The following is a 24,506-nucleotide window of genomic DNA, read 5'->3' on the forward strand; positions in this document are numbered from 1 at the left end:
GTGTGTCATTTGCATCTACAATAACACTATTGAAAGGATGAACAACTAATGTAGAAAAACTACATATTACAGCTGTTCATGCGATTCATTTTGAATCCAACTAAACCTTTGGACCCAGAGGCAGCCCTGTTTACACATGATTGAAACATTCAAAGGGTAAACTATCTGCTGTACTGTTCAAAAATCAATATACATGCTCAGGTTTATTTACATCCCCTAACATGTCAGTGTGGAACAGAGCAAAACAAATGACGTGATTCAGGAGACGTACGCATCTACCAGCTACAATTTGAAGAGGTTTACTAACAAGAAAAACAGACACTAACAACGTAAATCAAAATGAAAGCCTACCTTATTCATTCCATTGCCCATGATGACTTTGAACCGATCTGCGACGAGCTACAAGACTTTAATATCTAGAACTGCTACGATGTGTTAACATGGACTTTGAATCCAAAACGCGAGCTGGTCTGATTTAAACCTTCCTATTCTGCTACAGTCTGTGCTCCAAACTCAGCCTTGGCCCGTGGCGATATGCCTATCTTTTATTCAGCAACATTATTAAGTTTCACTACACTGCCTCAAACGGTAATGTTATTAATTCAGCCTTAACCTCGTCCCAGTACACAACAGTTCCGTCATGCTGTATCGTCTTCCGGATTGTTTTGACGTGAAACAACCGCAGCTGCTGGTTCATCGGTAAGTGACATCACAGCATGTTTCCCAGCCTTCACCTTCAGGGGACCATTCACATGTTCACACAGCAGACCTTCAAGACGTGCGCATATATTACGTAATCATTCATTCTGTATATTAGATAACTGCTTTGCACACGTACTTGGATATTGATATTGATTAACGTATGTGTGTCACTGACAATCAATCAAACATTAATATACCACCACACATATGCATCATGTTATAAATACTGTTAAATAATGCATTTATTTTCCTGCATTCTTGTACGTTTAAATCAAAAGTTTTGTGCTTTACATAACACACACACACACATATATATATAATCATATTGTATATATATACATATGTGTATATATATACATATGTGTATATATATATATGTATAATATATTGTATGTATATAATATATATATTATATATATATATTAAATAAATAAGGCTCTATATATAAAAGAGATTCTTTAGTTTTTCATGTATCATCTTATTAGGACGATACGGCGCCTAACTTTAAATAATAGTGTTAATTAAATTATCTATAACCCTAATATTATTTTGTTGTACCTTTTCCTAGCCCTAGCATAGGGTTTAAAATCTTATGCGTCTCTGCCTAGCTATTGAAAAAAATGGATTTTCCAGACAAACTGAGAAGCTGACCAGTTATTTTAGTCAGTTATTTGCAGATCAAGTTGTTTGTGGTTAACAGCACATAAGGGAAATTCTCAAGTAACTTCTAATCATTTAACTAAAATAAAAATATTCATTCAGTCCCTTGTTAGAATACTTGGAGGTAAATGTCCTATAAACAAGTGTAACTCATCACAAAAGTAAATATGAATGACAGACAACCACAAACAACCTCCAACAAAATATACAGTACATTAAAATCACTCCATTATGTGAGTAAACCTCACTTCTCTACTCAGTTTTTGATATGAAACAATCATTTAACATAGAAGCATTAAGAGTCACAGAGTTAACAGAATAAAAAAAGTTTTCAGTTTAACCATTTTATTCTTATTTCTATAATACACAATGACCATAAGAGGAAGAGGTCTTCCAGAATGCACAGACTGAGGTAAAGTGGACAATTGATAAATACAGAAATATAAGTATTCGTGTATCTTTGAGTTGGTCTGCCTCTATTTTCAAGTATGGTTTATGGTCCTCTGGGTCCTTTACTTTTTCCACTGTTTGTTTTCGTAGTCCCACTTGGATGAGATGCCCTGCACTGGGTTAATTCTCATGTCCAACATCCTCTGGAGCTCCTTTGCTTTGTGCTCAGGATCAAATGTGTGTGGGACGGGTCCATACACTGCAAAGATATAACAAATGTGTAAAGTGCTTAATTAGACTGCAAGCAAATATTGTAATGTTGATGATTACTCTGTCTGAACGGATTATATTTGAAAAGGCATCACTTCATGAATCCTTGAAAAGATTAGCATGCACATCATTGCCAATCTTTCCTTTTGGAAGACATACCATACATCCGCTGCCAGATCACAATCAGCCCAGTGAGGCCAACGAAGGCCATTAGGGCTCCAAACACAGTCTTCCATTCTGGTGTATACCGGTTCATCTCAGCAAAGCTCTGATTGAAGCTGATGCGGTACACTGAACATCGGAAACACAGAACACCCAAATGATTAAAATTGTAATATATAACAAATGACTTAATCAGTGACACATACTACATAAATTAATACAATATTTGCTCATAACAAAATATGTTTGACCAACAGATGTGGACATCTCAAAAGACCAAAGCACAGTGTAGTCCTACATGCAATCTTCTCCTCATTAGAGAGTGCAGCCCAGGGGCCCATCTCCTTCTCCTTCAGGGACTTCTGCTCTGGACTCAGGTTCTGCACATAGCGGATATCCGGGAGGGGAGCATCCCGTGCGTCAAAGTAGGCAGGGAGAGTGTAGTGCTCGATCTTAGCAACACCTGCAGGGGATGAGGCAAGAGTAAATCAAGTCAGACGGGTCTTATTAACACCAAGTGTCTTCATTCATATCAAGCTTCTCTGAAATGCTATGTGTATACTGAGACTAAAATATTTTGATTTACTTTTCTGTAAGACGACATAGTTCAACACTCAAAGAGAAAGCAATACACCGACGATTGTGAGCAGGGCACTGCTGCGCGTCATTTGAATCCTCCTGCATGTCACCAGCATGTGAATTAAGTTTCTTTTAACCTAACTCTCACAAAAAAAACTCTGATTATGCTTATGATATTTTACAAATAATAAAAAAGAAAAAAAAAAAGCTTGTTTTCAAATTTGGTTGAAGATGTACCCATGAAACAGCTGGTACTGGATATCCTGTAGCAGTTAATATACACACAACATTCAGTACGTCATATTCTTACATATACTAACGTGCATGCCACTGAATATCTGCAACTCTTGTAGTAGTAGTAATAATAATAATAATAATAATAATAATAATAATAATAATAATCAACTTCCTGTGAATGTATACCTGAATGAGTGTCAGTTTAGAAGAAACTATGCTGACACAAACACTTTAGAAGGCTATGCATTCAGTCAAGTGCTTTCCTGGAGGCTGACCAAACATGTTTATAATGTGCCAGGTGTACGTGGTTAAGGTGACAGGCATTGGTGAGATGGAGGAGAGATAAAGCGTGTCATTTACAACAGCAAGACTCACATCACAGGCTGGAATTGTGTTGTGGATGTTTGAAAGTGTATGTTGACATGAACACTTCATTTCAAGAATTTAATGTGCGCATATTTGCTGAAGAACATTAATTCACTCTAAAATACATTTAACAATGCACTTTAACATTTGGAGAAACAAACCTCTAATGGGTCACTAGGAATTTATATCATTAAAAAGAAACAAACACAAAATCAAGAGAACAAAACTCTGATCATCAAGGTAGACGTCTTACAAGTAAAAACTGATCATTGTATGAGGCACATACTTAATCTATTGCCAAAAATAGAAAATACATGTCATTTAAGTCACACTCACCATGTCCCCCGCGTAGGCAGACAGATGTTGAAAGGGCACGCCTGCCAACGAGGCTCAGGGCTCTGGAGGCCAGCATTCTGTGGAAACATGTCATGTGATATTAGCAAACTAATTAAACTAATGAACACACAGCAGCATGTTTACACATCCTTATCCTTACAACTACTCTGCTTTTGTTGTTGCTTTTAGATGTTGTCCAATGTCACCATGAAAAAGAAAGTTAACCTTAGGGGATACATTAATAATAAAAAAAATTAAAAAAAACAAGCATGAATGATTGTTAAACAGCAAGTAGCAGGTGTCACGATACCTCAAGGACAATTCAATCAAATCTGTGATAGAATATGATTTGTCCTATATGTTTAATGTCATTTTTTGTATTTAAGTGGCGCAGCCTGCATAAAAAATGATCACGGATTTCACATGTACATGTGCGTCTCCTTGTTATTGTTGAGACTGCGCGTACACATCAAAGGTCTGAGCGTAGGCTCCCGTTGGGCTAATGTTAGCATTAGCTGCAAACGCAAGGTCATAGCGCCAAGGAAATAATAATCACAGAAATAACGCTTTCTTTGAAAAATACCGTCCGACACAACAGTCATCAGTTGACCAAAAACGCATCGAAATTAACCCTTGTCGGCCCGACGTAACATTTTGCATCCACGCAGCATCTGTCTTTACAAATCGGACGCTAGATGCGGCTAGGTTAGCCCGTCCTAGCCGCGCTCCGCTCCGGCAAAGTCACTCCCGCACAGCCGCTGATTCCGGCTGAAATTACGAACTAATCTCGGGCCACAATTCACACTCTGCAAATGTATAACGTTACAGTGAGAGTTAGCGGTAAATTCGGGTGTATTTCTGTGTCGTTAGAAAGATGCTGTTGATTAAAAGACACAACCTACGATCTTTCTTTCGCTCCCGTCCGACCTGAAAGGAAGTGTGCCTGTGGGCGGAAATACGTCAGCGACGTCACGCTACAAACCGGGTGATACCAGGCCAACCGGAAGCCGTTTTTTACTAGGATGGCGACTTTAATTCCCGCCTTCCTCCCTTACTCTGCCTCTGATTGGCTAGCAGTCATCGCCTTCGTTGTTTGGATTGGTTACGAGTAGGGTAATAATATCAAGCTGAGCCAATCAGAGGCCGAGTAGGGTGGGACATACCTTCAGTACCCCAGATGATGATGAGCTCGCCTTTTTGGTTTTACGACATCTCTATCGTGATATACGGCACCACCGGTGCTGCAGCAACGAGTGGAAGGTGCAAGTAAGATTAGCTCACATGTTATATCCAGCGAGTGATTTATCAAGCCGGTAAATAAGAGACTGTTGTGGTTTTTGTTGATTGTAAAGCTTACATGTGCGCGTTAGGAGGCAGCGCGTCGACCACACGTTCAGGCAGTGAGACGACTGCTGAGGTTTGTCCGTTCATTATATGTAACGATAGCTAACGGTGGTAGCAGCAGCAGCAGCAGCTCCTCGTCTCAGAGCCACTCAGCTTCTCTGGCTGTCCTGTCTTTGCACCGATTCTTGCCGACCTTCTTATAAACATGCCTATTCAGCTGACAAGTCAGGCTTACTGTAAAATGCTTTTACACGCTGCCAAGTATCCTCACTGCGCCGTGAACGGGCTGCTAGTGGCAGAAAAAACCAAGGAGAAAAAGAGAGACAGCCACAGTGAGCCGGTCCTATGTGTGGACTGTGTGCCGCTGTTTCACGGCACTCTCGCCCTGGCACCAATGCTAGAAGTAGCTTTAACTCTGGTAAGTTACCGTCAAGTGCACTTAGTTTATTGGGTACACACATGTTGAACTGATGCAGTCTATTACAACAGTGATAATAATAATACAGACGTTCAGTGTTTGAAGCTTTAAGAGGTTTTGGTTCAACTCCATGTCATTTAGTAGGCTGTAGTTTGTGGTGCTGTTTAACCAACAGGTGCTTTATTTATTTATTTATTTATTTATTTATTTAATTTAAATATATAGTTGTTTCTTCAATGTATATTAGTTAGTTTAATATTTGAATGACCTCAGTAATACACTAAAATGAAACCCAATTGATTGATACACAATCAGCAGCTCTCAAAAGCAGTTTCAATAAAACCTGAACATTATAACATTTGTAAACAAAGAGTTTCTCGCAGGTCAGTTTTATATTACATTAGTTTTAATGATGTGAACCTAAAAATAGTTCACAATTTAATTCTTTTATCACAAGTCTGACCTTTGCTGTCCTTCTGTCCTTTTCACGTTGGCTCCACGACTCTTGTTCCCATCTCAGATCGATACTTGGTGTAAAGAAAATAATTATGTCATTGCTGGATATTATCAAGCCAATGAACGCACAAAGGATTCAAGGTACAGATGGACACTGACACCAGTACTAAACCGTGCCACCAAACTCCTATGAACTCTAACGCACTTTTTGTTCCCGTCTCTGCAGACCCAACCAGGTTGCAGAAAAAGTGGCTGCCAGGATTACTGAGAACTTCAGTGAAGCAGCAATTGTTATGGTAATAGTAAAAAATTTAGGCTGGTGTTAATGGACTGTACTGGCGTTTATACATGTTTTTGTCCATTTACGTCAAGTTATAAATATACCATAAACTTTCTAATTTTCCAAGTCATGTGGTGCCTTTTTAGTTAAACAAATACATTTATCCTACCTTCTAGACAGCCACTGTTTTTAGTTTAGTGTAATGTAGACTCATCACCATTCAGTGACATTATTTTAATGAAAAGCAACAATATCTTAACTTTGTTTAGCTACATACATACTCACTACAAAATAATACATAAATAATGCATAGACAAAGAAAATGCAGGTGGCTGCCTGGAAGGTGATTGAAACAATCTAATGTTTTGTGATACGCTCTTAAATTGATGAGCTGCATTGTAATCAAACAGAATTTGCAATGATTTTCCTGACACATACAAAACAACTTTTCTGTCACGGCTTAACATCCCCAAGATCATAGCTGCCATTAACTTTCTTGTCATTTTTTGTTTTTTTCCCCTCAGGTGGACAACAGTAGATTAACAATTAGCTGTTTCGAGCCCATTGTGCTCATCTATGATCATCATGAGAACAAGTGGAAAAGCAGAGAAGTAACTCCGTAAGTGTCTCTGTGTTAGGAGCTACTTCACTGTGCGTGCCCCTCAACCACAGTCTCTGGGTGTACAAGTCTGCCATGTTCGCTCATTAACTTACAATAATTAGCAAAAACAGAGTATGTGTATGGATATGTTTGAGGTGTTAATTGGATGTTTTTACCTGTCTTCCAGTGACTGTTTTGAGGACTGGAACGAAGCACAGAAGATAACATCTGCCCTGCTCGATGGCAGGTCCTACGAGAACTTGATTGACTTTGACAATCACTTGGATGATCTAAGGAACGACTGGACCAACCCTGTGATCAACAAGTCCGTCCTGGATCTGTGTTAAGACCTTCTGTCAGGAGCACCAAGGACGCCCACACAAATATTGCTGTCATTTCAGCATGCATGATGCTACTTATCGTGTAGCACAGGAGTACAAAATTGCTGAATGCATAGTCTTTATTCCATCAAAAGGCTCCCATGCTGATGTGAACTTGCGGAGCACTGACCATTTAGGCCAAATCTATCAAGGGCAAGAGCCATATGTGCACTGTTGTGTCTACCTTTACAAGGTGATGCTGAGGTGATGAAGCGGTTATGTTTTGTGAATGCAACTTATTTTTGTTTTCTGCAATGGTTTGTGTTTATTCATAGCTGTGTGCATTAAGTTAATTTCTAGAGTATTTGATCTATTTTTTCCTGTTAAATTTTACAGCCAGTAGCCATACAGAGATCAAGTCCTAAGTTATTTAAAAAAATCTAGGTGATGATTGTACCACTAAGATATTATATAAATGTTCTTTATTAAATTTAGTTTTAGTTTGTTTTGATCCTTGAAACAAAATTCACACATAGAATTGTAGACTGAAGATGTTTGTGTGTAGTTCAGTTGAACAAAAACACATCATTGATCCAGAGAGTGACAGAAATCTTCAAGATTTTGTCTCATCGGACTATATGTCACGTCCCAACTCGAGTCCTTCTGTAGATCCACCAGCAAAGACAATGAAATGATTAACCCGAGCTTTGGCTTTTAAATAATTCATGCTTATACAAACATTTCTATGATGCATGTGTCCTGTTATTGTCTGGACTGGTGCACTTCAGAATGTCATTCGGGATAGTTTTGATTGTTTCATGAAGATTTGTTCAGAAATGCATTACACTGAATCAAATCACAACAATGTGTGAATTTTGTTTGATGTCAGATATTTGTTTGAAGAATTAGCTAATATTTATTTATACTTAAATGACCATTCTAAATTCTGCTATTTAATAAGTCATGTTAACAAATTGGAATACTTAATGCAAGGATACAGAACTACCTTTGTATTTGATAATAGAATTAATCAGTGAGAGCTAATTAAATAATTGTGTGGACAGAACGTTTTTTACAGACATTTTATGAACTGAATGTACAATGAAAGCGACTTTTGAAATTACCCATGTCTTTGTCAGACTCGTCATTGAATAAATTATTTTGGTAGGTGTCTTACACCACTCCACTGCCATTACAGTTTAGAAAATGTTGATAAGACTTACTTACCTGCTTCGGAGGTGCTGGTTTAGTTTGGTGTGGCTTAAAATGGCCTATCAAGGGTTGCATCAATGTGTTTGATGTTGCTGATATATCAGTTACATGTGTTAGAGTCATATGGTACTATTATCTGCTCAGAATAGGTGGCATGGAGAAAAATATCTGATATTTTCTATGTCATTTTGCTTGACAGGATCTACATAAACAAATGCATATACATGTGCAACACTGAAGATGAAATAGAAGGAAATTGCATCATTACTACAGCAACTGCACACATTTTAAATATAATCTATAAATATTGAAATGTACAGACTAATCAGATTTAGACACTAGCCTAACTAACCGTTCTAGAAGTAATTTCCTGCCATCCCCTTACACAGAAGTGATGAACTACAATGCATGTTGGTAAAATCCAGAACCACAGAAATTACATCAACCTTTCCTCACTTAGACTTTAGATGTTATGTCTTGGCCGGCCTTCCGGTGTCTTCAGTTCATTATATGCATCACCACCTCTAATGTCTCATAGACTTTGCCCTGAAAGATTTCACATATTTCTTTGAGATTTGACCCACTGTGTTTTGTCTTCATTTGAAAATCTGTCACACCTACGTTATCTTGCAATGGGCTCTCTGGGCTTTCTGCATGTCCCGAAAACAGACCTTTTTCAGTCACTGCCTCTGCTTACTGCTACTGGTGACTCCATCATATTATTATTTTTAATATTTCATAGATTTATTCTGTAAAACATAATTGTAACAAATGCTTAATTATAATTTCACAGAAATGGTCTTGTTTTCATCAAATGTCTTGTTTTATCTAACAGTCCAAAACTCAAAGGTTTAAAAAACAAAGAAAAGAAAGACAGAGAGAAAGCGACAAATGCTTACACACAACAAACGGATTAATTCTCTTGTTGTTCAGATAGAAATAACTAACATTTGGATTGATATCCATGGTTTCCAAGTGAAAAGGTTTTGTGACTGTATTCTACGCAGCTATAAGATTATGCCATTTAATCCACAACTTCATTCACATTCTGCCATACTGTGTACAGTGTCATTCTTCTAAAATTAAAACTCATTGACAGTGAGGGCATATTTAAGTAATATTGGCCTCTCATATTACATCCATCCATTATTTGTAACCGCTTATCCATCGGGGTCACAGTGGGGGCTGGAGCCTATCCCAGCTGACTTTGGGCGAGAGGCAGGTTACACCTCAGGGCACATAGAGACAAACATTCACACCTATTAAGTCTTTGGACTGTGGGAGGAAACCGGAGTACCTGGAGAGAACATGCAACCCCAGCCGAGGTTCAAACCAGGAAGCTTCTTGCTGTGAGGCCACTGCTTCATTACATTTTAAATTCAATTAAATTTCAATTTTAATATTACAGTATTTTGTGTCAATATTACATGATAGCTTTACTTCATTTCAGAGGAAAATATGCTTTTTCCACATATAAATATTTACAAATGTTGTAAAATATAAAGTACATACAAAATATATGATAACTTGTGAAATATAATGTTACATCCTTCATAAGCACTGTCAGTGGCCTCCAGTTGATCACTTGGTGAATATCGCCACCTAGCGACGCTTATGTGCAACTTTTCTTGCTGTCACGTGACCCGCCTCTTCCCTCTGGGTTAATAAAGGAGCGGTCAAAGACGTCACGACCAACAGACCCCAGACCAGTTAGTAAACAGTTTTCAAGCTACGGTTTGGTTTAAAGATTCAGACTCGATATGTTCTGGGGTTGACACAGTAAACACAGACACGCTGTTACCGTGAACAAAACTACAATGTGCGCACGCAGCCACATTTCCTCCCCGGTTGATGACGACACTGTCTCATCCCGTGACAGACTGCAGCGCGGGAAAACACAGCAGCGTCCATGTGAGGGGGAAGTCGGTTTTTTCTAAGTAAAATATTGTAGTTAGACAAACAAATATGGATCCCTCGGAGGTAGAGTTCCTCGCCGAGAAAGAAGTAGTGAAGATAATACCAAACTTCAGTCTAGACAAGGTCTATTTGATTGGGGTGAGTAACGCTGCACTTTACATGCAGGTGACTATTCAAACGGTAAAACTGCTAACTTTAAAACAAGCACTAATAACTCCTTAGCTACGTTATCTACAGTACAATAGTTGACGTAAGTGATGATGAATGGCTATACCCTGAAAATAAAAGTTTTCATATATAGCCAAATCACCAGCTGTTGTGTATACAAGTCACATGTTTGTGTCCTCAGGGCGACCTGGGTCCCTTCAACCCCGGACTGCCCGTAGATGTCCCCGTGTGGCTGGCTCTGAACCTGAAACAGAGACAGAAATGTCGGATTGTTCCTCCTGCATGGATGGATGTTGGTGAGACGCACAGTGCATGCAGGTTTTTGACATGTTTTCAGGCTGACTCTGTAAGGATAGAGGATTGCTGCAGAACTCGAGAAGGTTCAGACCAGTGTATCTGCTCTCCTTGGAAACTTTGAGATTTCCACTTGAATTTGTGCGAGTGATGTTTACCACACAATATGAGCACATGAGTCAAACCTGCTTCTTCACACCTTACACATCCAAAGATAAAGTTTTAAACACAGAAACTAGTTTCACTTGAGACTATTGTGCCATGTTTGAATTAAACGTGGTGATCTGGAGTAAAAATTAGATTATAGATTACCAGTGTTCATCCAGAGTCAGAAGTAGGCAGTGTAATGAAATGATTCCCCTTTACTCACACTGTATAGTAACGACATTTGTATTGTTCTGATTATTTATACTTAAAAACAATATGTTGAATTTGAATGTGTGCTGATATCTGATGATCTTAAGGATTTTTGTGTAACACCACGAAAAGACAGAAACCAACAACACATGAATCCGTCTTTCAGCACTTTCAGACTTTTATATCTTTTCTTTGGCAGTCAGCCCAGAGCTCATTGTTTGCTACTGAAGTCATAAAACTGAAAATAAAATGGGCTACAAATTTATAGTTGATTCATGAAAAGAAAAAAGGCCAAATAAAGTCAAAGACAAAAGCTGTTTTTTGGCTTGTTTGTTTTTGGAAAAACGTTACATAAACAGGAGTAAATAGTGCGTTTAGTGTTGGCTATGTTCAGCTGGCGAGCAGCACAGTAACAGTAAGAGAGAAGAAGCAGCTCTCCACAAGCTCAACTAGAATTGACAATGTTTGTGATAAATGATTTAACATGTTAAAGAATATTTAACTGAAATATTCTTTTCTATAAGTGGAAATGTATTTAAGAAAGCAGCCTGTTCATTACATCTGCACGATCACGTACAAAACACAGAAATTACTATTTTTATTTCAGATAAAAAATTCATACATCAATGACACAGTCTCAGATTTATTCGGGCTCTACTAGTGACTCTTTACAGCAGCAGGGCCGTGTATGTGGGGCTGACATAATGCAGAGACTTGCTTGTTTGTTGGATTATTTCATTGCTCAAGAAGAATATAGAATATTGCCAGGCTTGTGCTTTAAAGATTTCAGATTTCCTTTCCTGTAACAACACAAAAACCAGCAGAAAGAGAAAACCTGGAAACATTTAGCACAACATGCTGAAAATACTGAAATTGGTCACTTCTATTACTGGCACATCTGAGAGATATTTGACATGCTGATTTATTCCTTGTGGTGGTGATGGTTTATTAAATCACTGTCTTGACATGCCTGCTGTTGATACTGTGCAGACAAACTGGAGGAGATGAGAGACCTTGAGAGGAAAGAGGATGCCTTTACACCAGTTCCCAGTCCTTACTACATGGAGCTGACCAAACTTCTGCTGAACTAGTGAGTCATATACGCCTTCACGCAGAAATAGTGCCCTCTGTCTTATTGTGCTCATAGCGTTTTATAACAATTTGTGAAAATTCCTCTTTATTGTCTGTGTATGTGACACTGTATCTTGACGATGTGCGTGTCTGTAGTGCGTCTGACAACATCCCTAAAGCAGATGAGATCCGTACGTTGGTCAAAGATATCTGGGACACGCGTGTTGCCAAACTCCGCCTCTCCGCCGACAGCTTCATCAGTCAGATGGAGGCTCACGCCAAGGTACGACTGACGAAGAACCACGCACTCAGCATTGAGTTTCCACAAACTGTTAAAATGATATCGTGGAGATGAAACTCTGTTAAATAATTGATTTGTTTTTTGTTTCAAATGGCCACTGGAGGTTGTGCTGAAATTTAGGCATATTAGAATTATATATTGGAATCTGAAGAGCATCTACAAGTGATTTAAAAACTGTCAAGTTGAACAGCATTAACGGCCATGGTCACAGTGCAAAATAATTGGGATTATCTTTTTATCCCCTCATCACTTGGCCCTGCCACTTTCTATTTTACTGTCATATTAAGATCCAGCAAATAAGTGTTCAGAGCAGTCATTAGAGAGAGAATGCTGGTTTAACCTGTTCAACATTAAGCATGTGTCTTGTCTCACTCTGCTTCCTTTTTCTTTTTTACAGCTGGACAACCTAACTCTGATGGAGATCAACACCATACGATCATTTCTTCTTGACTCTCTCAACTGCATGTACAAGCTACGGTCCAATCTGCAGCCTGGTTCAAGTAAGGGACAGTTCACAGACTACTGATCCACAAGAATTTGGACAGACTGGGCTTTGGACTTCCTCACCAGGCCCTTTGTATCCCAAAAGACTTTTCTCAGAGACTGAATCCATGAGTTATGTAAATTGATGATTGAAGCTAACATGAGTTTTAGTCAGCCTTTTTAAGGGGTTGTTATTTTTGAGGGAGATGTGTACATGGTGAAAGCTGTATATGTATTTGCTGTTTGAAATGTGTGTATATTTAATTAGATAGGATACTCACTGTAGTTTAAAACTGCCATTCTTTTTGTACATGTCAATAAATGACAAAAATAAATATTTGTGTGTACGTCTAGGGTATATAGTAAGTATTATGAGTATACTGTTGTTGTTTTTTTTTAATGTCTCTACAATGTCAAATTTTGAATCATTGTTGTTTTCCCTTTGTGTCATACTTCCTCTGCAAATTTCAGTTTGTTCTAGTGATTTCCAGGTTTGCCGAGCGGTTGAGATTTACCTGCAAATTTCTGGCAGAAGAAAGCATATGCAAAACTTTATGTAGCATCACGCAAACGTACAGTAGAAAAAGTATACAGTTAAACAGATAAGTCAGCTAAGTGATTAGTTGACCAGCAACCAGTGTTTTGCAAGTTTTGCACTTATCTCGGTTTTATGTTTTTGTGAACTTAATTTCTCAGAGTTTTGGACTGTTCTGACTGGACAAAAACGACATTTGAAGAAGTCAATGAACATTTTTCGCTTGTAATGACATTTTTACAGAAAAATAATATGCAGATAAATTGCTAATGAAAGTAATCAGTAGCAATTCTAGCTTATTACAGGAAAGAAACAACTGCAAGTTGCTTTTAGTATCAAATAAGTTACCTAGTTGTGTAATATTTCTTAACTCATGGTGACAAGGTAAGCAAAACATTTCAAAAAGTGATGCTGCTGTTTTAAGGAAACGGTTTGTTTTTTCAAATGATCTTTATTTTTACTCTTATTGTATAGTAATGTAAAAAAAATCTACAAATTTAAGTCCTCGTAGGGACGTTTGCCCTGTGTATGACCCATATTAAAGATTTAAGAGCAGTGCAGAGCTGCAGTGCAGCATCCCTGGACTAACTCCAGTTCTGAGGTCAGTGCTTAAGTGGAGAGCAATGGCAGAGCCACATTTAAAACCTAAAATGCACGTCTTGTGGGGTGGAAGGAAGCCCACATACTAACCAAAACTCATTACAATTTTGATGTCAAACCAGTGACATGGTAATATTGGTTGGAGTTAGGATGTTTGCTCACCAGATCGAAGAAGAATCTTTGCCAGGAAGAAACGAGTAGTTTTGTTTCTTAAAATTCATGTAATCTAACATTTTTGTGTTTTACCCTCTACCCACCACAAATAGACAATGGTTGATATTTAACATTTTTGAAATATTTTATTTTTTTGTCTGAAATCACAGCCATATATTCATAAATACCTAATTACTACATTCAACAAAGAATATATTACATTACAATGAATTCAAACAAGTACATTTTAAAAACAGGATTTCACAGCATCTAGACATCCTCCACTGAGTAATGGGGCTATTGCATGGGCGTGCATGGGTTGGAGACACAGGGAGGCTGGGTAAGGGGCTCACTGTACTGCACCTTCCTCCCCAGGTCATTGGCAGCTTACCTCAGCATGCATACTCCCTCATAAAACGATAGGCTGCGCTCTTGGCTCTCTTCTGCTCTGTAAAAATGACAGACTACACTCTGTATCCACCTGATTCTCTAAACTGACTCGGGCCTGATTTATATAAAAAGTTGGATTTAGATAAAGGAATCCAGTGTCGGTTCTTGACATGCACATATTTGTGAAAGGTGAGAGACGTACAGTAGACGCTTTAATGTAAAATGTAAAGTCCCTGATCGCTGATGTTCTGTGTAGCATGTCCGACATATGGACTGTAACTCATTCACATGCTCCCAAATTCTTGAGGCACTTGTAATTAATATACTGTATGCAGGGGATTTTTGTGCTTCAGTTTTATTTTTTTAAATATAAATTAACTTGCACATTTTCAAGTTTATTAATTTTTTTAAAAATACTGAAATCCCAAACTGTTTTCACACCACCATGACGTGTGCAGCTGGGGTAAAACCTCACCAATTCAAAACTATGGTCCAAACACCTCAAAGACTGCCTTTTCAGTGTCCAATCGCGATGCGATTTCTATGACTAATAGGGTTGAAAGTCGGTGTAAAATTTGGGGCTGAATTGCAGGGTAGAGCTGACAAGGAGGATGAAGGGCAGGCAGAGGTTGTAAACAGGTATGAGGCCAGGTAAATCAAACCCATCTGATTTTATATGTACCAGGAAATGCCCAGATTGAATCTACGTTTGTGTGGCATGTTGGCAACTTTGGATAATGTTTAAATGCAGGAAGGAGATTAGTGGGTTCAACGGTATCCAGCAGTGGAAGATGGCCATTCTGGTTTGAATGTTTGGCTACCCTAATTGCAACTTAATTTAAAATGAAGAATCCAAAATGCTACAGTTTTTTCCCCATTTTGGCACTATGTCCTCGCACGGCTGCTGATAAGGGCTTGATCTTGTAAGGCATAACATTATGCAAACCGTTGTATTGTTTGAGTCCAACACTATATGATGTCATACAAAGTGAAGTGAAAGGTCCAATGGTAGGATAAAGCATCAAGAACCAGGTTCATCAGCTGGCGGCTTAAGAGACTCTTCATGTCTTTACAAAATAATCACATCAAGTGACCAAAGTAAAAAAAAAAAAAAAAAAGTATGTCACTGTGGATCTCAGCTGGTTTCTGTATGAGAACATCACAAGCTAACTAGTCATGCCAGCAACAGTGAAACTGACCAGAGGAGTTATTAAAAGGGGCATTAAAACAGAGACACGTGTTGCTGTAAATGAAAGGGGATGAGAGGGCAGGAGCCATGTCTCAGGACCTCTAAGTAAGCTTTGCTGAGCTCAGACGCCAGATGAGGTGACTGTGGCTGGGTCTCAGCTGCGCAGTGCTAGAGAGAGTAAGAGGAGGGGTGTATCCTGTTCTCTCTCACACTGTTAAATGTCTCAAAATGAGCTGTTCTGGCCAGCAGCAGTACAAACACTAAAAGCAAGGCTTTCTTTTCCAACCCAAAAAAAGCATAAACATATAAAAATGGCAGGCTTTTCTTTTAAAAGAACAATGATTAAAGTAATAAAAACATACAAAATTCTTTTAAGTCTTCATATTATATACAATACAAGGCTGAAGCACCTTTTAAAATTCTTATTCTCAAATTTTCTATTTCGAAATAAAACATTTTCCTTAATTCTTTCCAAAAATGTGCATTTTCTAAGTTCTTCCCTAATTTGAACAGTTCTTTGTTGTAACACAGTACCACCAGGTAGTTCTTCAGCTTTTATTCTTAAGTGCATTTCCAGTTCAAAAGCTCATGTGGCCACTGTGATAAAAATCAGTCCCGACTGGCCAGAAAGCCTTTGGAGCGTTCAAGTCTCTATGACGACACCCCTCCTGGGGTAGCTGCTCCCTCATTGGCAGGATTGTCTGTGTAGCTGTGGCGGCGAGGGATGCAGGGACTGAACAATAGAGCAGCAGGGACTGAAGACTGTGTGAAAAGCATGTGCATGTATATGTGTGTGTGTGTGTGTGTGTGTGTGTGTGTTTGTGTTAATCTTCAGGTTCTCCTGCCCCATACTCTCGCTGATCTCGGGGGTTGGCTACATTGGCACGCGTTAGTGGCTCATGGCACAGTCCCTGGCTGGCCACAATCCAAAGACTGCCTGTCCTTCACTGTATGGTCCTGTATCATCCATCTATCCATTCACTCCATTGATTCATTCATTCATCCATTCACTCTTTATCTAGCCAGCCATATTCTCCTCCATGGAGCCATGTGGACCAGGCCATGAAAAATAAACTCTGGGTGTCAGTCTGAAAGGGGAGGTGGCCGGGGGCCTGGGGGCCATCAGGTCGGCATGTTGGGGTCACCTGGGAGGGTAGCCCTTGTAATGGCCACCTCTCTGCCAGTGTGTCTGTGGCAGCGTCAAACACTTCCTGAAGTGCTCGAGCTCTGCTTGTAGCTTCTCCCTTTCAACTGCCAGCTTCTGTCTCTGGGACATCAGCTCCTACACAAGCAGGACAGCAGAGAGTTAACACAAGATCACAGCAGTGAGGATTTGATTTCAGTTTTTATGACACTGGGGAGGAATAACAAAGGAGGACCCACAATGTGGGTACAATAAAGAATGCTGTGTGTCTTTGGATATGGGATACTCTGTTAACATGATTTTCAAAAATTGCTTCTCTGACCATTATAAGCTTTTTATGACTTTCATTATTTGACTTGCAATTTTTGCTCTGAATATTTCTCAACATCTTTGAACTCTGCTAGTTTCCTCGTGTTGCTTTGAAAATCAGCAGCAGAAGAAAAGCATTTAAATTTGCCAGTGTAGCTGCAGCCAATTTACTCCAGTTTGTAGTAGTAGACATCTTGTCCAATCCTCCAGGACAATATGTGGAGATGAAAGGGAATGAAGATGATGCAAAGTGTGTTAGAAGGCATAATAACAACAGTGTGTGTGTGTGTGTGTGTGTGTGTGTGTGTGTGTCTTACCCCCATGCTATGAGACAGCTGCTCAGCAGTCAGACTGAGGTTGTAGTTCTGAGCTTCTAGTCTTCGACACTGGGTCTGCAACACTTGTCGCTCCAAACTTTGCTCTAAAGGAAACACCCAATCAGAGAAAATTGGTAAGAAAAAATGCAACAGTTAAAGTTAAAGAAGAACATAATCCTTCTTTCGGAATCTTGACCATATGCTATCTGAATGAGAGGCTACAAGGCTAATTTACCACAAGCAACTTTCTTAATTTAGCCATTTAAATTATGCTGAATGAATTTCTGGTTCAAATCCTGATTACACATAGGCAGTTGCATCTGACATGAATTGTGTAGAGGCAGGGTGAACACCACCCTCTAGTGATTGGAGAACAAAGTATTTGTTTTGTCTTCAACCGTCTAACAATACTGCTTTAAAATGAACATAACATTTTATCTCAACAATTTTTACATGAATAAACAAACACTAAATTATGAACCTATACAACGAGACTTTAAGCAGCAGTATGATCGCTGCATGTTCGGTAGGGCTGCTTACCTTCAACATATTCCTGATAAGCTTCAAATATAGATTCAATCCCCTGCCACTTGGAAGCAGGAGCCTCCTCTTCCTCTTCCTCCTCCTCCTCCTCAGAGTCATCTGGACCAGATAGGTCCTCCCTCGTCCCTGAGGCCTCCCGGTGTAGGGGTACAGAGAAGTGCTGCCCGTTGGGTTGAGGGTGTGAGAGCGGATGGGCAAATGAATGTGCATTTGAGTGAGACTGTGAATGCGGCTGCGGTGGCCGGCCAGGTGCGCTCTGAAGCTCTGGAATGTTGTAGTGAACAGACGACTCCTGGAGGTGAGACGACTCCGACATCCCAGTGGCTCCCCCTAAAAGGCAAAGAGATGAAGAGAATTTGGGTTGTAGGTGAAAGGATTAGCTGATTAATCCAGAGCTACAAATAATGATTATTTATCTGCTGATTATTTATTCAGTACTCTACTGCCCATTAATGGCCATCAAAGACAAATCTCTATGGCTCTGACCCACGTGGCTTACCTTTGTGTTTCTGCAGAGCCTTCTGAGTAGACTGAAGCACAGATTCATGGAACTGCTGGGCAAATTCCTCTGGGGTGAAGCTGTCCCAGGGTTTGGTGCGTCCATTGACACTGTGATGGCCCTCTTTAGCCTGTAGGGGGAGTGGGGGCCGCAAGCTGTTCAGCAGGCTGGAGCTTCTCTTAGTGATCGGTCCCTCACTGGGCCCCCGGGCCTTGTCTGGGTAGACAGCTGGAGAAGGGGGTTCCTTTGGTCTTAATGTGTCCCCAAGGGGTTTTGGATGTCCAGTGGGGGATGCTGGGCAATGTGAGGAGGGGCTATGCGGTCTGATGCTGTGGTGATCTTCTGATTCAGAGGGAGGCTGGGCAAATGCAGAATCTGCAATAATGTGAACATGTGTTAGCCATGATGAGGTCAAGATCCACATTACTACAGATGGAATGCTGCAATTATAAGTAATTAGTAATTGAAGTTGGATTAGATGCATCTCCCATCCAGATACATTATACAAATGAATACTCTAAATCAATATAAAAGCATGTATGTTTATGTATACTGGCACATGTCTCACCAGAGGTCTGCGCTGGAGGGCTCTTACACAGCGGATGAGGCGCATGTCTGATTGTATCCAAGGTTACGTTCTTTTCTTTAATGGCCTGAAGCAGCTCTACCACCCTTTCATTATCTAAGAGAGAGAAAACATTACCTTTAAAACTTTGTATCTTTCTTATCTATCTGCATTAGACTGTTCTGCATGTATATTATCCACAACTAGTAGTGTGTGCGTGTGTGTGTGTGTGTGTCTCTAAGGAGGTTAAGTGTGGCCTGACAGTGTGGGAGGCTGTGTGCTGCAATCTGTAGGTAGCAAACAGTAAATCAAGAGGATTAGACCAGTATCACTGTAAGCCAACTGCTGCCACTCCCAATTCCTCTTCAGTGTGTGTGTGTGTGTGTGTGTGTGTGTGTGTGTGTGTGTGTGTGTGTGTGTGTGTGTGTGTGTGTGTGTGTGTTTAGAACTGTAAGAGTCTACAAACAGAACAATGACACAAGTCCACCTTTCTAACTAGGGCAATGTAAAGCATTACATTATGCATACACTGATTAATAAATGCAGTATATAATATAGGGGTTTGAAGTTGACGTGTTCATTGTTTGACCTCTTTATGATTTCCTTCAATGCTTGAGTCAACATGTTAATGAGAACACAGTGCATGTAAATCAGGCAGAGCTCAACTGAAGTGAAGCATCAGCAAGCTGTAGAGCCGACTGGGAATGACTACTACTTTCTAAAAGCTAAATGAGCATGCAATCAGTCTTCTTCTTTACTCTGCTGAAATAAGATGTCACGGAGGAGAGGCATGATATGAGTAATGGATGGGGATGTTTGTATGCCATGTAAAGGGCACTGGGTCGGCTCTGCGATGCAGTGGTTTCTAACTAGCTAGTGGAAGCATACTGATAATGTTCAAGTATTTATCAATGTCAGTAAAAACTTTTTCCTTCACTTAATTCTGATTAAGTGATTGTGATTGTGCTATTTAAAAGGCAGTGGCTTCCAGCACACCAGTTCTTAAACAAAAAGGGAGACATGGTTTATTTAATTAAGAATAGCTAAGAGGCATTGTTACACACATTTAAGTCTTCCACTAACTAATGTTCTTGGAACATAATTAAAGAAAGCAGTTGGTAAGCAACACTTATGTCCTGTATTTAGAGTAATTGTGACAGAATCACCCATAAATATATTTACCAAGGGTTTTTAGAGTGGCTTTAAACATGACTAAATCAATTTAAATTATAGGGTGGAGTACCTGCTCCACAGACTGAGCTTAATCTGTGCCTTACTCTAAACTCTCTTACCTCTCCTCTGCTGTATAGTGACATGGGACAGTCTGAACATGGTGAGGAAACGCTTCTTATCCTCCAGCTCTGGTGCTCGGTCCATCTCCTCAGGGGTGAAGCGCGTGCTGAGTTGGGGAGGAGGAGGAGGAGTGCGTTTTGAGTGCGAAGCGGGTGGTGAGGGGCTGCGCTCCCTGAGCATCCTCCTCCTCTTTCTTCTCTTCTGCTGGACCAGCTCATCTCGCCGACCTACTGTGGTCAGGCCAAACACTCCCAGGAATTCCAATTTCTGTGCAGAAAAAAAAAAAAAAACTTAGTGTAATGTTTGCCATGAGTGCTTGTGTGTGCCTCCATCCAGGAACAGAGAAAGTGTATGTGTTTGCAGGTGTTTTACCTCTGTGGAGTCATCCAATTTGAGTGGGGGCTGCTCTGCTACTCTCCTGAGATGGGCTCTCACCTCCTCCTCATCACTCTCATCATATGAGTCATCCAGCTCATAGTAGTAACCTGCAGCAAACAAAGAGGTCACTACTGACACCCCACTTTTTCAATCATCTAATGAAGCTGAATGTCTATCATTTTTCAAAGCCAGTGTAGTGGTTACCTTTCTCCCTGGCCTCTTTTCTCCTCTTCTCTTCCAGGTCCAGTTTGCTGACAGGCCTTCGGTGCTGCTGAAGGAACTCATCATAGATCAGCATTGTGTCTGGACCCATCCCCTGTGTGGCTACCGGTCCCATCGCTGGCCCAGCAACAATTCCTAGTCCTTGTCCATGTCTACTGTGCCCTGGGTGTCCCTGGAGGCTCTTTAGTCCAGCATTGCTTTTCACAGATCCCTCCAATTCATACTGGCTGGACAGGGACATTGATGCCCTCTGCTGGCTGAAGAAGGTCTGGGTGGATTTCTCCAGATCAGCAAGGAATGTGCTGGGCTCCGGCAGGCCCGGAGGACCTCTCAGTGGAGGATATTTCTCTATGGCTCCTCCATCTCTCCTTCGTGTTCCATCCTCATATTTCAAGGGCCCTGGGGGCAGCCGACTGAGCTCGTAGTGTCCCATCCCTGAGGGCTCGTGGTTACGTCTGGACTCTGAGGTTGTTTCTATGAGAGATGCTGGGTTCCACAGGGTGGTAGGAGGTGGAGGGTGGTGTTCACGTGGTGGCTGAGGAGGTTTTGGTGAGATGAGTGGTGGAGGGGCACCTAAGTGAGGGTGGAGGTCCCGACTTCCTGGTTCATGGTGATTTGGTATGGCTCTGTAGCGACACAATGAAACAGGGGTTGTGTTTATCGGTTAGAAATACAGTACAATGCCCATATCGAGTCACAACACAGTGCTCACGTGCCCTGCCTATTTCCCTTCATCCCTGTCAGTATGTCTGTGAGTTTGTATATCTGTGCAAAACAGTGTTATCAAACCCAGACAGAGTAGCCCAGAGCAGAGTGAGGATGTGGCCAAGGCACACAATGTCCTCCAGATATACAGGCCTGTTTTTGATCTGCTAGGGCCTTGTAATGTGGCATGCATGCACAGACACATGCACAGAGGGAGAGAGCAAGTTCAGAGAGTGGTCTACTAAAGACGAGGCCAAGAGAGACAGGCAGGGAGAGAAGAAAATGACTGACATAGGGAGGGCGGGGAGGCAGATGGGTTGTTAGAAAGGGAATCATACGCAGTGATGTGAGAGAGAGAAGAATATGTAAAGGGAGAACAAGGGTGAAAAGAAAGACTTGAAAAGAAATAATGGTGCGGTGGTGGAAACGAAATGGCAACAGTGGGGAAGAAAGAAAGGCAGATGGCTGATGGACACTGTCTCGAGCGTCTTTCCAAATCAAACCTGGCAGGAGTGCACACTGCATGACCAGTCAAATTATCCATGCCTCCTGTTTGTGTTTGCATTTCTGTGTGTGTGAGTAAATGTGTGTGTGTTATCTGCAATCTGCAGCCTGTGAGCTGTGATTCTGCAATCATACCGTAGGGTTACTGATAGCGGACGTGTTGTATCTGTCCTGTCCTACCAGTTCAGCATTAACCACAACCTCACTTCTGAATCGCACACACAACACAAACACAGGCACAGCAACAAAGGAGGGTAAGTAAGGGGCTTACGCTGCGCAAGGTTGAGAGGATTAGCCGAGAATTATCCTTTGTGTATCTTAGCCGTCCGACCCGCTGCCTGTTTGAAACCCCTACCCACTCATTACTCTTGAAACAGCAGTCATCAGGACCCCACTTTACACCCTACATCAACACCAAAACATAGCTGTCTGTTTGCCTACATGTCGGCCTTGGAAGGAAGCATGGACAGAAATAGAGTAGATGTGATGCTTCTGACAAGGTTTATCTTTTTTTCAGTCCTGCCTGAAAACAAACTTCTAAAGTCTGCCAGCTTTTGAGGCTTCAAAACACAGGCACAACTGTCCCTATCAAGCTAGCAGAGACAGACAGCCAAACACCCCAAAAATAGTGTTTTCCACTGAAAGCATGCATGTGTTTGGTGTCATAGAGGCCCCAGAACTGCTTGTCTCTATCGGATAACATTGGCCAAGCAGCTCTGCATTTGCCAAGTCATGTGGAAATAACTGCCACAGCATGTGTTTAGAGAATTTAAATGGGTTTGAACTTTCTGCACTGCAACGAGTTTAGCCTTGTGAGGGTCTTCTCACCTGTGCGAGTCTGTCCTGTGATCTGGCGTGTCACCTGGTCGACCCAAATCCAGGTGCTGCTCCAGAACCTGCTGGCGGAATTCAGACACCTGGTACTGACGATCCTCTTTCTCCTGCCGCAGCTTGCGTTGCCGTGCCAACCACCTCTCCTCCTCATTGGTCCTCTGAGCCATCATTGAGGCTGAGAGCCCCGGCCCTACAGCGGTGGGCCCCATGTAGAGGCTGTGGCCTGAGATTAGACCAGGGACAGGATGATGTGATGGGACCATTGAAGAGTGGAGTCCTGGCGGGACTGGTTTGGGAGCTGGGGGAATGGGCTCTTTGGTTTTATCTGCAGAGAGAGAAAGTTAAAATATTCAGTTCAGTAAGAAAACTAGCATGTGTCCACATTTGAGAAGTTACAACCAAAATTTTTAAGCAAATAACTGGCATAGCATAAACAATTAGTTGATTGTCAATGGTTTCTTGCAAATTCATTTTCTTTTAGTTGTATGTTTACAGTGTCAAGTGTTTATAAGCAATATGACTGTAGCTTAAAGAAGCTACAGGGGCAGCATGGACACATACCAGCCCGATTAGGGGTGAGTCTCTCAGGCTTGGTTCGGTCCTCCTGCCCCCTCATGGCATGGAGCTCAGCCAGATAGTGGCTCTCCATGGCCTTGGATGCCTGCAGCTCCTTCTCTCTCTGTGCCCTCTCCTTCTGTCTCTCCAGTTCCTTCTCTCTTTCCCTCTCCTTCTCACGTTCCCTCTCGCGCTCCCTCTCTCGTTCGCGCTCTCTCTCCCTCTCCAGCTCCTTCTCCCGCTCTCTCTCCCGCTCCCGTTCCCGTTCCCTCTCCCGCTCTTTCTCTCTCTCCACCTCCCGCTCCCTCTCTTTTTCACGCTCACGTTCTCGTTCACGCTCCCTCTCTCTCTGCCTCAGCTCATCCTCCAGCTGAAGCCTTAAAAGCAAGAAGACAGGGAAACAGAAGAGAAAAGGTCAGTGAAATTAGAAAGAACAATCCATAATCATGGCATTCTGCTGAGATCTACTGGATGTATGTAATTATGTGAGTGTACCTATGTGTGAAGTAAGGAAACTTTACCTCTCAGACTGCAGTGCTGACAGTGAAGGGTGTGTGAAATCTCCAGGGTAGCGGACCCCTGGTAGATGCATGTGAACAGCGGAGGGATGGATAGGGGGCCCTGCTGGCAACGAATAGAAAGGTGACCTCAAAGCTGAGAGGCAGAACGGGTCATCCATCCTGGGAGACAATAAGAAAAAGAAAAGAGAGAAAGAGGAGGAGTCAGTCTCCCTGTGTGACAGTGCAGCATTCACTTTCATTAACCTGCGTGCCTCCCAAAGAAACAACATCACAGGCCTTCCATCTTTCAAGAAAGCAGCAGTGTCTGCCAGCTAACCTCAATCACT

General features: G+C 41.2%; 5 protein-coding genes across 11 annotated transcripts in view; 2 read left to right on the forward strand and 3 right to left on the reverse strand.

The window, feature by feature from the left end:
- The window catches only part of dusp22a (dual specificity phosphatase 22a), a 12,809-nt gene extending 12,350 nt beyond the window's left edge, over positions 1-459 (reverse strand). The window contains exon 1 of the mRNA XM_027281440.1: positions 352-459. Coding sequence (XP_027137241.1) covers positions 352-372 — 21 coding nt within the window. The 5' untranslated portion in view covers positions 373-459. The remainder of the gene's footprint in view (positions 1-351) is intronic.
- Positions 460-1,690: 1,231 nt separating this feature from the next.
- Positions 1,691-4,725, reverse strand: cox4i1 (cytochrome c oxidase subunit 4I1). 2 transcript variants are annotated; one of them, XM_010741624.3, is made up of 5 exons: positions 4,601-4,725; positions 3,703-3,779; positions 2,483-2,647; positions 2,182-2,313; positions 1,691-2,011 (listed from the first exon to the last, which is right to left on the reverse strand). In XM_010741624.3, exons 2-5 carry the CDS (start codon positions 3,776-3,778, stop codon positions 1,875-1,877), a joined length of 510 nt encoding a protein of 169 aa, XP_010739926.1. In that variant the 5' UTR covers position 3,779; positions 4,601-4,725; the 3' UTR covers positions 1,691-1,874. The 2 variants fall into 2 exon arrangements, with proteins under 2 accessions (XP_010739926.1, XP_019126019.1); XM_019270474.2 differs by having other exon boundaries at positions 4,605-4,720.
- Positions 4,726-4,894: 169 nt separating this feature from the next.
- On the forward strand, positions 4,895-8,244 carry emc8 (ER membrane protein complex subunit 8). The gene is made up of 5 exons (XM_019270477.2): positions 4,895-5,464; positions 5,985-6,061; positions 6,147-6,216; positions 6,725-6,819; positions 6,989-8,244. The coding sequence occupies exons 1-5, from the start codon at positions 5,252-5,254 to the stop codon at positions 7,146-7,148; spliced, it is 615 nt and encodes a 204-aa protein (XP_019126022.1). The 5' UTR covers positions 4,895-5,251; the 3' UTR covers positions 7,149-8,244.
- A 1,750-nt stretch (positions 8,245-9,994) lies between these two features.
- gins2 (GINS complex subunit 2) lies at positions 9,995-13,290 on the forward strand. 2 transcript variants are annotated; one of them, XM_027281868.1, is made up of 5 exons: positions 9,995-10,244; positions 10,600-10,714; positions 12,060-12,159; positions 12,297-12,423; positions 12,839-13,290. In XM_027281868.1, the coding sequence occupies exons 1-5, from the start codon at positions 10,185-10,187 to the stop codon at positions 12,965-12,967; spliced, it is 531 nt and encodes a 176-aa protein (XP_027137669.1). In that variant the 5' UTR covers positions 9,995-10,184; the 3' UTR covers positions 12,968-13,290. The 2 variants fall into 2 exon arrangements, with proteins under 2 accessions (XP_027137669.1, XP_019126038.1); XM_019270493.2 differs by having other exon boundaries at positions 10,003-10,388.
- A 1,359-nt stretch (positions 13,291-14,649) lies between these two features.
- Positions 14,650-24,506, reverse strand: part of gse1b (Gse1 coiled-coil protein b) — a 166,826-nt gene continuing 156,969 nt past the window's right edge. For 4 of the 5 annotated variants that reach the window (XM_010741674.3, XM_027281866.1, XM_019254322.2 and 1 more), the window contains 11 exons: positions 24,181-24,339; positions 23,666-24,036; positions 23,099-23,429; positions 21,044-21,687; positions 20,834-20,946; positions 20,461-20,728; positions 19,172-19,285; positions 18,604-18,978; positions 18,102-18,434; positions 17,562-17,665; positions 14,650-17,073 (listed from right to left, as the gene is read on the reverse strand). In XM_010741674.3, coding sequence (XP_010739976.3) covers positions 16,933-17,073; positions 17,562-17,665; positions 18,102-18,434; positions 18,604-18,978; positions 19,172-19,285; positions 20,461-20,728; positions 20,834-20,946; positions 21,044-21,687; positions 23,099-23,429; positions 23,666-24,036; positions 24,181-24,339 — 2,953 coding nt within the window. In that variant the 3' untranslated portion in view covers positions 14,650-16,932. The remainder of the gene's footprint in view (positions 17,074-17,561; positions 17,666-18,101; positions 18,435-18,603; positions 18,979-19,171; positions 19,286-20,460; positions 20,729-20,833; positions 20,947-21,043; positions 21,688-23,098; positions 23,430-23,665; positions 24,037-24,180; positions 24,340-24,506) is intronic. The other variant, XM_019254321.2, reaches the window with a different exon arrangement.

The sequence above is a fragment of the Larimichthys crocea genome, chromosome VIII (assembly GCF_000972845.2).
Source record: "Larimichthys crocea isolate SSNF chromosome VIII, L_crocea_2.0, whole genome shotgun sequence".
NCBI classification, from domain to species: Eukaryota; Metazoa; Chordata; class Actinopteri; family Sciaenidae; genus Larimichthys; species Larimichthys crocea.

Coding starts and splice junctions, on each gene's coding strand:
- cox4i1 (XM_010741624.3), bottom strand. CDS start 3,778: ATGCTGGCCTCCAGAGCCCTGAGCCTCGTTGGCAGGCGTGCCCTTTCA. Junction 2,648..3,702: donor CTGCCTACGCGGGGGACATG/GTGAGTGTGACT, acceptor CATCCCCTGCAG/GTGTTGCTAAGATCGAGCAC. Junction 2,314..2,482: donor TAATGAGGAGAAGATTGCAT/GTAGGACTACAC, acceptor TCCGATGTTCAG/TGTACCGCATCAGCTTCAAT.
- emc8 (XM_019270477.2), top strand. CDS start 5,252: ATGCCTATTCAGCTGACAAGTCAGGCTTACTGTAAAATGCTTTTACAC. Junction 6,062..6,146: donor GAACGCACAAAGGATTCAAG/GTACAGATGGAC, acceptor CCGTCTCTGCAG/ACCCAACCAGGTTGCAGAAA. Junction 6,217..6,724: donor GTGAAGCAGCAATTGTTATG/GTAATAGTAAAA, acceptor TTTTCCCCTCAG/GTGGACAACAGTAGATTAAC.
- gins2 (XM_019270493.2), top strand. CDS start 10,299: ATGGATCCCTCGGAGGTAGAGTTCCTCGCCGAGAAAGAAGTAGTGAAG. Junction 10,389..10,599: donor ACAAGGTCTATTTGATTGGG/GTGAGTAACGCT, acceptor TTGTGTCCTCAG/GGCGACCTGGGTCCCTTCAA. Junction 12,424..12,838: donor AGATGGAGGCTCACGCCAAG/GTACGACTGACG, acceptor TCTTTTTTACAG/CTGGACAACCTAACTCTGAT.